Here is a 15,248-nt window from a genome sequence, read left to right as displayed (position 1 = left end):
CTATTACACGTAGTGATGTGCACCCAACTGTTTTAGGTCTGGACCCAAAGAAATGTGCAGCCGTCTGTGCAGTGACAGCCCGCTCAGCCAAGACGGGGCACCACCACGACCAGTGATTGGCTATGCAGCCTGTCCCTGGGCCAGTTATCCTGCAATAAATTGTTCAAATTTAAGCGACAATGTTCTGATTTAAACATGGCAATGATCAAACGGCAAACGAAAGACGTTGCACTTTTTGAGCTGACATCAGAATCATTGTTAACCGTTCATTAGCCTTTCGGTGTAAACACTCGTTCAGTTGTTTCCAGGGATCAGTATTGTATTACGATCGTATTAACGACTTGTCATTCACCTGCGCACCTCCTATTACACGGAGTGATGCACGGACGGCGGTCGATGATTTTTAAACTCACTGAAAGATGGGGATCAGCTGATGATCGGGTCCTCGGCTGATCATTGTCGTTATTACATGGAGCGATATCGTCCGGATTCTGCCTGGTTGGTCAGACAATCGCCCCATGTGACAGGACCCTAACTTAGCTTGTGTCTGTATGTGATTTATGTTCCTGGCTATGAATATAGAGCGGGACTAAGACGTAAGATTATTATAACTGGATTCACCAACGAAATAGCCGTGACCACCAGTAGACGCCTCCCAGTCCAAGCTGTCTGACGTAAGGGAACCCACAGCGCACAGGCTGCGCACACATACTGTATATCCAATGGGTGGGACCATCTCTATTGTGTCCATAACCTATGATGTCATCTGCGAGAACTGAATCATCATGGGATTGAGATTTCTGATCAATACCAATACTAATAAGTTCTTATTTCTCTGTTTTATAGGAATTGCCCAACTCTGTTTTCTTGGTCATGGAGGTAACGCATTACTCTATTTTCTAGTATAGCTTTCTGTAACTTTGTTTCCGGTGTTTTGTGTTATAGCTGTATCTAGTATAAAGCATTATAACTGTGTAGCGCTGCACATATTCTGCCATTATCTCATACTGTCCCTGCTGTGCTGTACAAGTGTGCTGGGGTTAGCTGTATGTAGACGTAAAGATATTGTACTACAGTGAGGACGTTGTGATCCCTTCCCCATGTACAGTAGATGACAGGGAATGCTTCTTGCATCTCTCACATAGGAGACACTGAGCGGTAACATTCTATCCGTGCGATGCTGACGCTGCCTATTAGCAGAACGTGAGCTCCTGTGTCAGCACTGCATTGGCGGAATGCCTGTAGTCTGCTGACAGCTCTTATGGGTAGTGATGGGGAATGCCTGGCAGCCCTGGGGTTAATATCCGCATTATTTCTATATTAACCTTATACTTGGGAATTGTTACTTTAGCAGTTTCCTGATGTGGTGATTTAGTGGCCACTTACAGGAGTCTTTCCTCACGCTGATGACGCTACAGTAATGACGCTCTTGGATTAGAATGTTCTCGTCTATGTGCATGAAACACTCACCTGCATGCGATTATCGCTAATAACACTGTCAATCCCACTGATTTTAACGCAAATGTACCATTTCTGTTGGTAAATAAATACATTTATGTGATGAACCCCCACCGCACTGATTCTGATGGCACCGTCCATTTATCGAAAAGCGAAATGAGGTTGCTCAGTGCACTGTAGGCGGGCCAAGCGACAACCCCTCCTCCCCTGGAGAACTGTAGGCGGGCCCAGCGACATCCCCTCCTCCCCTGGAGAACTGTAGGCAGGCCCAGCGACAACCCCTCCTCCCCCGGAGAACTGTAGGCGGGCCCAGCGACAACCTCTCCTCCCCCGGAGAACTGTAGGTGTGTCCAGCGACAACCCCTCCTCCCCTGGAGAACTGTAGGCAGGCCCAGCGACAACCCCTCCTTCCCCGGAGAACTGCAGGCGGACCCAGCGACAACCCCTCCTCCCCTGGAGAACTGCAGGCGGGCCCAGCGACAACCCCTCCTCCCCTGGAGAACTGCAGGCGGGCCCAGCGACAACCCCTCCTCCCCTGGAGAACTGTAGGCGGGCCCAGCGACAACCCCTCCTCCCCTGGAGAACTGTAGGCAGGCCCAGCGACAACCCCTCCTCCCCTGGAGAACTGTAGGCGGGCCCAGCGACAAACCCCTCTTCCCCTGGAGAACTGTAGGCAGACCCAGCAACAACCCCCCCCCCTCCCCTGGAGAACTGCAGGCAAGCTAGGTGACATCCCCTCCTCCCCCGGAGAACTGTAGGTAGGTCCAGCGACAACCTCTCCTCCCCCGGAGAACTGTAGGTAGGTCCAGCGACAACCCCTCCTCCCCTGGAGAACTGAAGGCGGGCCCAGCGACAACCCCTCCTCCCCTGGAGAACTGAAGGCGGGCCCAGCGACAACCCCTCCTCCCCTGGAGAACTGAAGGCGGGCCCAGCGACAACCCCTCCTCCCCTGGAGAACTGGAGGCGGGCCCAGCGACAACCCCTCCTCCCCTGGAGAACTGTAGGCGGACCCAGAGACAACCCCTCCTTCCAAGGAGAACTGCAGGCAGGCCCAGCGACAACCCCTCCTCCCCTGGAGAACTGAAGGCGGGCCCAGCGACAACCCCTCCTCCCCTGGAGAACTGTAGGCGGACCCAGCGACAACCCCTCCTTCCCCGGAGAACTGCAGGCGGGCCCAGCGACAACCCCTCCTCCCCTGGAGAACTGTAGGCGGACCCAGTGACAACCCCTCCTTCCTTGGAGAACTGTAGGCAGGCCCAGCGACAACCCCTCCTCCCCTGGAGAACTGCAGGCGGGCCCAGCGACAACCTCTCCTCCCCCGGAGAACTGTAGGCGGGCCCAGCGACAACCCCTCCTCCCCTGGAGAACTGAAGGCGGGCCCAGCGACAACCCCTCCTCCCCTGGAGAACTGAAGGCGGGCCCAGCGACAACCCCTCCTCCCCTGGAGAACTGAAGGCGGGCCCAGCGACAACCCCTCCTCCCCTGGAGAACTGCAGGCGGGCCCAGCGACAACCCCTCCTCCCCTGGAGAACTGTAGGCGGACCCAGCGACAACCCCTCCTTCCCCGGAGAACTGCAGGCGGGCCCAGCGACAACCCCTCCTCCCCTGGAGAACTGTAGGCGGGCCCAGCGACAACCCCTCCTTCCCTGGAGAACTGCAGGCAGGCCCAGCGACAACCACTCCTCCCCTGGAGAAATGAATGCACTGTAAGCAGGCCCAGCGCGCCCAAGTTCTCCAGGGGAGGAGGGGTTGTCGCTGGGCCCGCCTGCAGTTCTCCAGGGGAGGAGGGGTTGTCGCTGGGCCTGCCTACAGTTCTCCAGGGGAGGAGGGGTTGTCGCTGGGCCTGCCTACAGTTCTCCAGGGGAGGAGGGGTTGTCGCTGGGCCTGCTTCCAGTGCATTCATTTACATACAAGGGAAACAACCTCGATTACAGGAACTGCTGTGTTTTATTTTAAAAAAAAAATGGACAACGCCACCTGAGTGTGTGCGGTGTCACCTATCAGATCGTATAAAAACATTTATTTACAGATTGCAGGGATACAGCTGCATTTGTTATTTAACCACTCACCTAGTTGTATCTAATGTGTGTAGCCACCATCATAGGGCAGCCTTGTTCTAGGTGCTCCAGCATTACCTAGAACAGTGTTAAGCTTCCTCTGAACCCCACCGTTTTGCATTTGATCCCCTGCGGCTGCAGAAGTTGGATGCAACCCTAGGGAGTCCTGGAGAATATGGATACAGCCATAGTCAAATGCCAATCGGTTGGATTCGGGAAACATTGCTGAACCTGATCCCTTCACCCTCTCCGCTGATCACTACTCGCAGGGGATCTATAGGGCGATGGATAGTGGAGGTTACAGAAACGTGACAGCTAGTATTTCGTTGCATGCGGGAACAGCTGAACAAGTTGCGTGCAGTCACGCGAGTCCATATTGTTTAGCAAGACCATAGAAAGGGGGAACTGTAAACCCTCGTCTGAACATGTGGCTCTTCTGAGAAGCCTGAAAACATATTTACTAGATTGTGGCTCGTTCTTTGCCAGCGCACTCAGCTGTTATTACGCAAGCCTTGTCGCTTTGTTTTGCCTGTGAATAAGATGGATGTTTTTTTTTTTTTGTTTTTTTTCTGCAGTACTGCAATGGAGGAGACCTGGCAGATTATTTACAAGGTATTTGCTTCCCTTTATGTTAAACTGTTATGTAAAAAAAAACTTATTGGAATTTCTTGTTGTTTTTTTATCTTTCTGTACTAGCGAGTCCCGGCCCTGTATATATCAGGCAGCAGTAACAGGAGCCTCTTGTTTTCCCGCTTCTTTGTCCCGGCTCCTTTCCAGGTTGTTTTTGTCTTGTTTTACACAAAAAGAATAAAATCTGATCACCATAATAATCTCATCTCAGATTGCGATCCCAGGTGGGGGAGGGGGCAAACAAAGGAGAATCTCTGTATATTGCGGGAACTAGTTATTGTGTCTCCAATCACAACTTGCCACAATGGCCGAGATTTGTCAACGGTCTAAAGGAAGCAACGTCCTGTGGCCCATAGTTCAGTTTTTGCATTCTGCTCTGATTGGTCATAATGGACAAAAAAAAACATGAAGAAAACCAAAAAACAGAGTCCTGGAACACATGGATAGAGCCGTGTTCTGTATCTGTGGTTTCCTGGTAGCACTCAGGCGGCATCTGACTTCTCCAGCCACCGGGAGTCCAATGCCGAGTGTTCAGGTTCAAAGAGCGTTGCTGAACCCCAACAATTCGGCAAGTTCGCTCACCCTATCTATCTAAACTGCTAAATCACCCCCCCCAATGTTATCCACGAGATACAAACCTGTGACACAGCTGAACACCCTTCACATCACATTTAGGCTACACCACCAGCTGTACGTTCGTTTACCTGCCGTACAAAAGGTCCCCTGGCGCACACACTGATTTTAAAGGCGTTTTTGGGGACTTGGCGTCCTTTTACACAACCCAATCTCCGTCGGCCGTCCGCGGCCACACATGAGCGACGATCAGCAGGATCACACTAGTTTGCGGTGGCTCAGTCACGCGGTCGGCCCGCACATACTCCCTGCATCATTCTTATGTACACGGGGTAGTGTATCCGATAGTAACACATTGTTTATGCCATTCAGAGGATAAGATCAGGCAATGAGCGAGTGTTCTCTATCCTCAGCTGATCCGTCACTTTCACACGGGCCGAATGTGTTGTCGATAATCGGCCTGTAAAAAGGTGCAGGCGATAGAAAACCATTGTCTCACTGCCTGATCGCATCCTGAGAATAGGCCATATGATACGGGAATATACGCGCCGCCCTCCTTCACCATCTGATAGTGGATCCACCATTGGCCTCCAGTGTGGACAGAGTACGAGCTTCCCTTGTGTTATGGAGCCCTCATAGGCCACAATCCTGACGGTCCTGGCAGCCGGCTCCGGTGACTATAGACTAGCAAATATTATCATCATGTACATAGAGGAAGCAGAGACAGTGGAGAGTCTCCATCCCCTTCAGGTTCTGCTCATGGGGGAGATTTATCAAACATGGTGTAAAGTGAGACTGGCTCAGTCCCTAATACTCGGCTACATACGAGCTTTATATGCTGTCTGTGCCTTTTGTGTTGTCGTCTGTGGATTGTGCGGTGTTGTTTTATCCTTTGTCATCAGACGCAATGAGCACTGGGTCCCGGCTGCCAGCTCTCGCTGTAATCTGTATTCTGTCCTTACATAACCCGTCCCGGCACAGGGCTTGGCGCGGGCAGCCGCGGTGTCAGGCTGAAGCTGCATGAAAAGAGTTGACAATTCTGGAAGCACAAATACATAATCTTTTCCTCAGGGAGAACCAAAGCTTTGTCGTTGCTGTCGACTTCTCGAGAACTGAGCGACATATCCCTGGCAGTCTCTCGACTCCTTTTAATTCACCACAATGGTTACTTATGTGTAACAATGGCCGTCAGCTCCCCCGCGGCTTCTCCTTCTACCCACATGTATCCTGCCTGCTAGTGTTAAGAATTACCCCTGAAATATATCTAATATACCTCACCAACACATCAGCGCTTTCTTCTTGCTTTGTATTGATGTAGACTAGAGATGAGCTAACCTTGTACACGCTCGCGTTCCTCTGCACCTGAAGAAGTTTGATGCCGCCTTAGGGAATCTAGGGAAACAAGGATGCAGCCTATGGCCTATGTCTGTATCCATGTTTCCTGGGACTCCTTAGGGCTGCCTCTAACTTCTCAGGCCACCGGCAATCAAATGCCGCACGCTCCCGTACAGATAAACCCGAGCGTGCGCAAGCCTTGCACATTGCTAATGTTGACATTGATGTACTACTAAAGGGACAGTCGCTGTGTAAGAATAAGGGGGTTTGGCAATCCACCTATCACAGGTCTTGATTCTTAACATGGACAATAAGTAGTCCTCTCCATTATGTGCATGAGCCCAGTAGTCCTGGATATTCATGAGAAGCAGAAAACTCCGCCCGCCAGCTGCTGATTGGCAATTATTTATCCATGTTGTATATAGGCAATCACCTGTCACTCAGCAGCGGGGGGAAGGGGTGTGGCAAAAATCCTATTCTCCTGCATATTAGGAGAACGGCTGAACAGAATAATGTAAGTAATACACCCATCTGTTCAGCATTTCTGTCACTAGTTTATGCCGAAGTCATTTAAAGGAGAAGTCCAGCAAATATTTTGTATTAAAGTATTGTATTGCCCCCAAAAGCTATAAAAATCCCCAATATAGACTTATGGGAAATGCTTATAAAGTGCTTTTTTCCCTGCACTTACTACTGCATCAAGGCTTCACTTTCTGGATAACATGGGGATGTCACTTCCTGGATAACATGGTAATGTCACTTCCTGGATAACATGGTGATGTCACTTCCTGGGTAACATGGTGATGTCACTTCCTGGATAACATGGTGATGTCACTTCCTGGGTAACATGCTGATGTTACTTCCTAAATAACATGGTGATGTCACTTCCTGGATAACATGGTGATGTCACTTCCTGGATAACAGGGTGATGTCACTTCCTGGATAACAGGGTGATGTCACGACCCGACTCCCAGAGCTGTGCAGGCTGTGGGCTCCATAAATGTTGATACGTGGGTGCCAATAACACATTGTTTCATATTCCCCAATGCAGCCAAAGGAACGTTGAGTGAGGACACCATCAGAGTCTTCCTGCAGCAGATCGCAGCTGCCATGCGGGTGTTACACAGCAAGGGCATTATCCACAGGGACCTGAAGCCGCAGAACATACTTCTCTCCTATGCCAGCCGCAAGAAGTCAACATTCAGTGGCATCCGAATAAAGATTGGTAAGTGGCCATAGAAATATTTCACTAAGTATTATTACTATTCCGACCAGACATTGCTTTTGTAACAGTTACTGTAATAAGGTTTCCCTGTCATACGGCATGCGTTTTATAGGATTTGCATGTAATAAGGCATGTGTTTTATAGGGTTTGCATGTAATAGGGTTTGCGTATTATAGGATTTGCATGTAATAGGGTTTGCACGTTGTAGGGTTTGCATGTAATAGGGTTTGCGTATCGCAGGGTTTGCATGTAATAGGGTTTGCGCGTTTTAGGGTTTTTTATTAGTTTTCCATGCGCCCTTCACTTTGTCGCTGCTGCAGTGTCATGGCGTCTCCTCTGCCAGATCTGCGGCAGTAATGTTGTGTACCTTGTGCCCTCCGCCCTGTACTGCATCCGGTCACTGGTCCTTGAGGTCACACACCAAACCTATAGAAGGCGATGGCAGAGACCAGCGATTGGCTACAGCATCACATACACAATGTACCTGATGTCATCACAGAATACTAGAAATGCATTGGTCAGTATATAATATCTAGTCATTAGATAAGCGACTAACAAGCAGCTCTGGGTTATCCAAACCCGAGCGGGTGGCATCTGATTATTGGTGGCTGAGATGGATGCCGCCCTAGGGAGTTCTGGAAAACATGGAAAGAACCTATGGCCTATGGCTGTATCCATGTTTTCCAGGCAGCTTTAGGGCAGAATCCAACTACTTCAGGTAATCAGATGCCGCACGCTCAGGTACATCCCAACTTCCGAGCTGAATATGAGACTCAGCCGCCTCTGGTGACCATGTGACTAGGATGCGCCGGTGCTCTAGAGCACCACAACATCAGCTCTTCTAGGTCCGGATAGGTCTGTGCCCAGAACACATGGCTCATTACCCTGCCATGGTCATTTAGGTCCTGTTTACTCTCCTGCGCTTGTGTTCTGGGCGCAGACCGTCGCTCCTGCAGCAGGTGGCAGCTGGGACGGGTCCAGGATAAGAAACCTCTTGTGGTTGTCGGTGTTTGGTTCCTGGGTCTGTGTACAGGTAGGGTCTGTGCACCATTCTGCTGCTGATGGAAGGTCTGCCGTCAGCAATGTCAGCTTTACCCCGTCTGCTCCCCGAGCTGTACCCCTCCCGTCAGTGTGTGCAGAGCCCAGAACGTGATGGTCATGGACGTTACTGTGCGGTAGATTTAGCAGGTCTTTGCCTTGCTGGATAGTTGTGGGTTATTGTCATGTGTATGATATATATATATATTACCCATAGTCGCTGCTCCTCAGCCTCTGTGTGAATCCACTATTGATCGGCTGCTGTCGCTGTTCTATCACTGTGACGCATCATTCGGCCAGAGTCACTAATCCTGTCCTAATACCCAGACGGCATAACCTGGATCAGTCAGCCGGGGATGGGCCAGATTTATCCCTGCAGCTCGCTGTCTGATGACTTTGGTTCCTCTTGCTAAACATCTTGGATACTTTAGTCTAACGTGACACCAGCTCAGCAGCTTACTTTATGCTAATATTGTACCTCAGTATTTGGCCGGGTTCACACTACGAAACCTGCGCAGATAACTTCCGGCGGATTCCATCTCTGGCATGCACTCACGGCCGCTGCTTCTCCGCTGGCTCCATAGACACCATTTTGCACGGGCGATTTCCACATTCCGCCGAAATAATTGACATGTCAGTCTTTTGGGCGATACCGGAATCGGCCTGTCCATAGAATGGTGTCTAAGGAGCCGACAGAAAGGCGCGTGGCCATCAGTACATACTAGTGACAGAATCTGACAGAATTCATCTGCGCGGATTCCGTAATGTGAACCCACCCTTAAGGTGCAATTTTGGAACGTTCCATTTTCAGGTCCCACCCCCAGTGCACCAAACCACCTTATTAGCAATGTAACTTTAGGGTACAAACCCACACACTGTATACGCAGCAGATACACAGAAAATACGCAGCAGATTTGATGGTGCAGATTTGATGCTGTGTTCAGTTATTTAGATCTAATCTGCTGCGTATTTGCTGCGTATAGCAGCAGTAAATACGCTGCATATACGGTGTGTGGGTTTATACCCTTAAACTGCATGGAAACAGCGCCGAAGAGGAAGGTAAGCTGACGTAGATGACTTAGCGTCATCCTCAGCGTCCCCTGCTATAGGGAAATTCATCTAACCTGCTGATTGTTTCCCTTTAAGGGTTGGGTCACACATAGCGGAATCGTAGCAGATTTCACTGCAAACTTCCTCTATGTGTTACCTCACCCTTAAAGGGAAAGGAACATTAGGTTAGAAGATTCTACCCTTCTGTTATGTTGCCTGGAACACTGAGAATAAAAGTTATTTTCTTAACTTCATCCTCAGTATTGTTTTCCCTAAATATTGGGTTTACTTGATATGCAAATAAGGAAGTTGGGTGCCCAGGGGGTGCAGATCCCCCTCACCGGCCCACCTCCGATATTCATCCGGCATTCTACAGCACCAGAGTGACATCCCAGCACCATCTCTATATCCATGAGGGGTGAGTGGGGGGGACAGATTGGTGCACTGAGGGTGTTAGTCCCGCCCCCCAGTGCACTGAGGGTGTTAGTCCCGCCCTCAGGGCACTAAACAGCCTAATTTACATATTCACTAAACTGATGACAGTAGGAGAATTCCCTTCCTTCTCAGCTTTCTATGGGAACATAACAGCAGGTTAGTGGTCGGGAACCTCGGCTCTCCAGCTTTAGCTGTCCAGGCATGATGGGAGTTGTAGTTTTGCAGCAGCTGAAGCTTCCGAGGTTCCCCGTCCATGGTCTAGTCTGTCTGTTTCCCTTTTTGTCTCCTTCCTCGATGACGAGGGACAAAAACTGACAAACGTTAAACGAGTCACAGAGCATTTCCCACCTTGTCTTCCCTCCCTCCGAGCTCTTGCAGTAACGTGATGAATGATCCCTTCCACGTCTATCGGTGAATGATCCCCATCCTCACACATTGTTTTCTCTCTTTATCTTAGCGGACTTTGGCTTTGCACGCTACTTACAGAGTAACATGATGGCGGCCACCCTCTGCGGATCCCCCATGTACATGGTCAGTACAAGCTCTCGGCCTTCTTAAAGTAACACTAATGTACGTTTATTCCAGGACAGGACTCGGATATTCTTATAGTGTTACCTATTATAGTGATTGTAACTAGTAGAGTGGCCCCATAAGGCCGTTACACCAAACCATTAGTGGCCGTGCTCAGTCGCGGGGAGCGACATGACGGGTCAGCGATCGCTTCCTCCTCACTCATCCCACAGCTCATACCCCCCGGAGTATCTGCTATTCAGAGGAAATGTTCACACACCATAGAATAATACCAGAATACGGCTGTATTTTCATTGTAATATTACGCTCCGTTGAAGTCAATAGGAAGTTGGCCGTCGGTGCACGCACTACAGAGTGGCGGCCATGATTGATTACGACTGTCCTTTTGTCCCCTGTTCTGGCATTGTGTATTGCTATACTATACGTCTGGATCATATGTCAGGGTATTACCCTTAAAAAATATTGAGGGCCCTGGACAGTGGATGTAGGAGATCCCATAGACTGATGCCTGTGACTGTACGGGGCCGCTCTCTCTCATGGGGGTTGGGTTCTCCGATCATTGTGCTGCCGTCAGTGTCCATCAGTATCTTGTGTCCCGCCATGTTTGCTCAGAGATCTCGCTGTGATCCTGTGAGTCACTGTGACCGGTCAGTCAGATTATGGCGGCGTTCACACACACGATTGATAGCTCAGTTCCTAGAATCCTGTTATCTGAAGACAAGAAGTTACTGTGCAAGAGTGCGGTGACCCCCTGCTCCGAATGAGCCGATCATAGAGGATATAGGGGGGGGGGGGGTCTGTGGACAAGCAGCATAGACGGAGACACATTACTCAACATTGTCCTAGACCAGGCCCTCCAGCTGTGGAAAAACTACAACTCCCATCATGCCTGGATAGTGAGAGTTACATATTAATTAAAGTGGTCGGGGACCTCGGCTCTCCAGCTGAAGCGTTGGCTGTCCAGGCATGATGGGAGTTGTACTTTTGCCACAGCTGGAGGGCTGAAGGTTCCCCATCCCTGTCCTTAAGTATAATATCCAAGGTCGACTCTAAGTGATCCTAAGGGGGCATTCACACGTCTACAAAATACGGCCCCTGCACGGACAGTAAGTATTCTGTGAACCGGACCTTCGAGCTCCCAGCATCAGCATTCATTATGCTGCAGCAAGCTCCGGAACTGTGTATAGGCAGTCACCCGTCAATCAGCAGCAGGGGGCGGGGAGGGGTGTGGCCAGAAACCTATTCTCCTGCATATTAGTAGAACGGCTGAGCAAAATGATGTCAGTAATACACCGATCTGTTCAGCGTTTCTGTCACTAGTTTATGCTGCCCTCATTTATGGCGGAATAATCCTAGTGATAGATTCCCTTTAAATATTCACGCTACTGTACTGACATATTGTGTCAGTTCAATGGCACACAGATTTGAACAGTTTTGGAGCTCTCTATAGTATAATGAATGGTGATGCGGGGAGCTCCATGCACGGACAGTATTATGCGGACGTGTGAATGGTCCCTTATACTACTTTCTGCTGGATCTGCTTCTAGCTTATTGCTCAAATAAATGCAGAAAAACTGCCACAAAATGAGATGTGTAACTTACCCCCTTCCCTTAGGAGTGACAACCGGGGGAAGAAAAGCCCCAGGGTGGCGATCAATAGCTATTAGGCCACGGCCCAATACATTGCCTGTCAACATTACTGCCTGTACAATAAGTATTCCCTCTCATAGTGAGGTTAAAAAAATATTTTATAGATTTGTAATTTACTTCTATTTAAAAATCTGTCTTCCAGTACTTGTCAGCTGCTGTATGTCCTGCGGAAGTGGTGTATTCTCCCCAGTCTGACACAGTGCTCTCTGCTGCCACCTCTGTCCATGTCAGGAACTGTCCAGAGCAGGCGAGGTTTTCTATGGGGATTTGCTGCTGCTCTGGACACTTCCTGACATGGACAGAGGTGGCAGCAGAGAGCACTGTGTCAGACTGGAGAGAATACACCACTTCCTGCGGGACATACAGCAGCCGATAAGTACTGGAAGACTGGAGCTTTTTAAAAAGAAGTAAATTACACATCTTTATAACTTTCTGACACTAGCCAATTTGAAAGAAAACATTTTGGAGTACCACTTTAAATTGCAAAATATGAGCACAAAAAAACAAAAGAATAAAATGAAATGCAGATGGTGCCAATAGTCTGGGAAACAAGCAATGTCAGATGTTGGAATGGGAAAATTAAAAATTGCAAAATAACCAGAAAAGTGTCCGTGTCCCGGCCTATGCTGCGGGATCCTGTATGTGTCCCAGCCCATGATCTGGGATCCTGTATGTGTCCCGGCCCATGCTGCGGGATCCTGTATGTGCCCCGGCCCATGCTGCGGGATCCTGTATGTGTCCCAGCCCATGATCTGGGATCCTGTATGTGTCCCGGCCCATGCTGCGGGATCCTGTATGTGTCCCGGCCCATGCTGCGGGATCCTGTATGTGCCCCGGCCCATGCTGCGGGATCCTGAATTTGCCCCGGCCCATGCTGCGGGATCCTGTATGTGCCCCGGCCCATGCTGCGGGATCCTGTATGTGCCCCGGCCCATGCTGCGGGATCCTGTATGTGTCCCGGCCCATGCTGCGGGATCCTGTATGTGCCCCGGCCCATGATCTGGGATCCTGTATGTGCCCCGGCCCATGCTGCGGGATCCTGTATGTGCCCCGGCCCATGCTGCGGGATCCTGTATGTGCCCCGGCCCATGCTGCGGGATCCTGTATGTGCCCCGGCCTATGATCTGGGATCCTGTATGTGTCCCGGCCCATGCTGCGGGATCCTGTATGTGTCCCGGCCCATGCTGCGGGATCCTGTATGTGTCCCGGCCCATGCTGCGGGATCCTGTATGTGTCCCGGCCCATGCTGCGGGATCCTGTATGTGTCCCGGCCCATGCTGCGGGATCCTGTATGTGTCCCGGCCCATGCTGCGGGATCCTGTATGTGTCCCGGCCCATGCTGCGGGATCCTGTATGTGTCCCGGCCCATGATCTGGGATCCTGTATGTGTCCCGGCCTATGATCTGGGATCCTGTATGTGTCCCGGCCCATGATGCGGGATCCTGTCTGTGTTCCGGCCCATGCTGCGGGATCCTGTATGTGTCCCGGCCCATGCTGCGGGATCCTGTATGTGTCCCGGCCCATGATCTGGGATCCTGTATGTGTCCCGGCCCATGATGCGGGATCCTGTCTGTGTTCCGGCCCATGCTGCGGGATCCTGTATGTGTCCCGGCCCATGCTGCGGGATCCTGTATGTGTCCCGGCCCATGATCTGGGATCCTGTATGTGTCCCGGCCCATGCTGCGGGATCCTGTATGTGTCCCGGCCCATGATGCGGGATCCTGTATGTGTCCCGGCCCATGATCTGGGATCCTGTATGTGTCCCGGCCCATGCTGCGGGATCCTGTATGTGTCCCGGCCCATTCTGCGGGATCCTGTATGTGTCCCGGCCCATGCTGCGGGATCCTGTATGTGTCCCGTCCCATGCTGCGGGATCCTGTATGTGTCCCGGCCCATGATCTGGGATCCTGTATGTGTCCCGGCCCATGCTGCGGGATCCTGTATGTGTTTCGCAGTATTTGCCGCTCATGTTTCCGGCTGACGCGCTTTTACCTTCCAGGCCCCAGAAGTCATCATGTCTCAGCATTACGATGCCAAGGCGGATCTGTGGAGCATCGGGACGGTCATCTATCAGTGTCTGGTCGGCAAGCCGCCCTTCCAGGTAACCACTTGGCTCCATTCATCTTCCGGGGATAATTTACCGCCTGTGGTTTCGGTGTTGAGTTCGATCTGTGGTTCCTGGCACCTTCCTGATCCCTCACAATGATCTGATATTCTGACTGTAGGTTTTATGATGGGGGTCTGCGCCTTAGATTACAGATCATATAGACATACAGGATAGGGGGTCCGCGGGCATTATATGGACATACAGGATAGGGGGTCCGCGGGCATTATATGGACATACAGGATAGGGGGTCTCAGGGCTCCAGACTAAAAAATTTACCTAGGAGCCATTGGCTCCTAACCTGAAAAATTTAGGCGCCAAATAGAATATTTGGTCGCCAACATTTTAAACCATGTAAAATTAATGTTATGTTAAATGGGACTTACTGTGTGCAGAGGCCACGGCAGCAGCCTCCTCCTTTAGATCCTTTCTTTTCTTAGTTTGTATATGGTTGTCAAGTTGCAAGTTTCCATGTTGAACGTTTTCAGTCTGACTCAGTACTTCAGCTTCACTTGGCTAGCCTTTTAATGAGGCTTACTCTTCTGAACTTGAACTTAAAGGGAACCTGTCGACCCCCGTGCCGGGGTGACAGGCTCCCAACCCCCCGTTAGAACCCCCTATACTCACCTCATCGCGCCGGGTCCCGCTTCTGAAGATGGTCGGGTCACGGAGATCTCAGCCGCTGCAGCCCGGCGTGCGCTGAGAGATGAGTCCAACGCTCATAGAGAATGATGGGAGAGTCCAGCGCTCCGTCATTCTCTATGAGCGTTGGACTCATCTCTCAGTGCGCGCGCCGGGCTGCAGCGGCTGAGATCTCCGTGACCCGACCATCTTCAGAAGCGGGACCCGGCGCGATGAGGTGAGTATAGGGGGTTCTAACGGGGGGTTGGGAGCCTGTCACCCCGGCACCGGGGGTGACAGGTTCCCTTTAAAAGCTTGCAACAGTCTATACATACTGAGCTAGACTTATGACTGCAGCCATAGTGACCCCCCACAAGATGTGTATATAGATAGATATATCTCTCACCTAGTGACTAATGCAAGTGACCCCCTACAATACAGACACCTGAGGGGCCCTGATAATAATAATTGTGCATATATCTATCTCCCAGTGTCTGCAGCCAGTTTGCCCTACACTTATAGATGGCCCCCTCCCCTTATA

The 15,248-nt window shown here is 50.8% G+C and overlaps 1 protein-coding gene across 2 annotated transcripts in view; it reads left to right on the top strand.

Moving 5' to 3' along the window:
* The window catches only part of ULK2 (unc-51 like autophagy activating kinase 2), a 78,470-nt gene that overhangs the window by 24,420 nt on the left and 38,802 nt on the right, over positions 1-15,248 (top strand). The window contains exons 4-8 of one of the 2 annotated variants that reach the window (XM_069971772.1): positions 847-879; positions 4,091-4,127; positions 7,105-7,278; positions 10,259-10,332; positions 13,982-14,083. In XM_069971772.1, coding sequence (XP_069827873.1) covers positions 847-879; positions 4,091-4,127; positions 7,105-7,278; positions 10,259-10,332; positions 13,982-14,083 — 420 coding nt within the window. Of the gene's footprint in view, positions 1-846; positions 880-4,090; positions 4,128-7,104; positions 7,279-10,258; positions 10,333-13,981; positions 14,084-15,248 lie in introns of those variants that run through there. The other variant, XM_069971773.1, reaches the window with a different exon arrangement.

Source organism: Dendropsophus ebraccatus, chromosome 5 (genome assembly GCF_027789765.1).
Source record: "Dendropsophus ebraccatus isolate aDenEbr1 chromosome 5, aDenEbr1.pat, whole genome shotgun sequence".
In the NCBI taxonomy this organism is placed as follows: Eukaryota; Metazoa; Chordata; class Amphibia; order Anura; family Hylidae; genus Dendropsophus; species Dendropsophus ebraccatus.
This window is presented reverse-complemented; position numbering and strand designations above follow the sequence as displayed.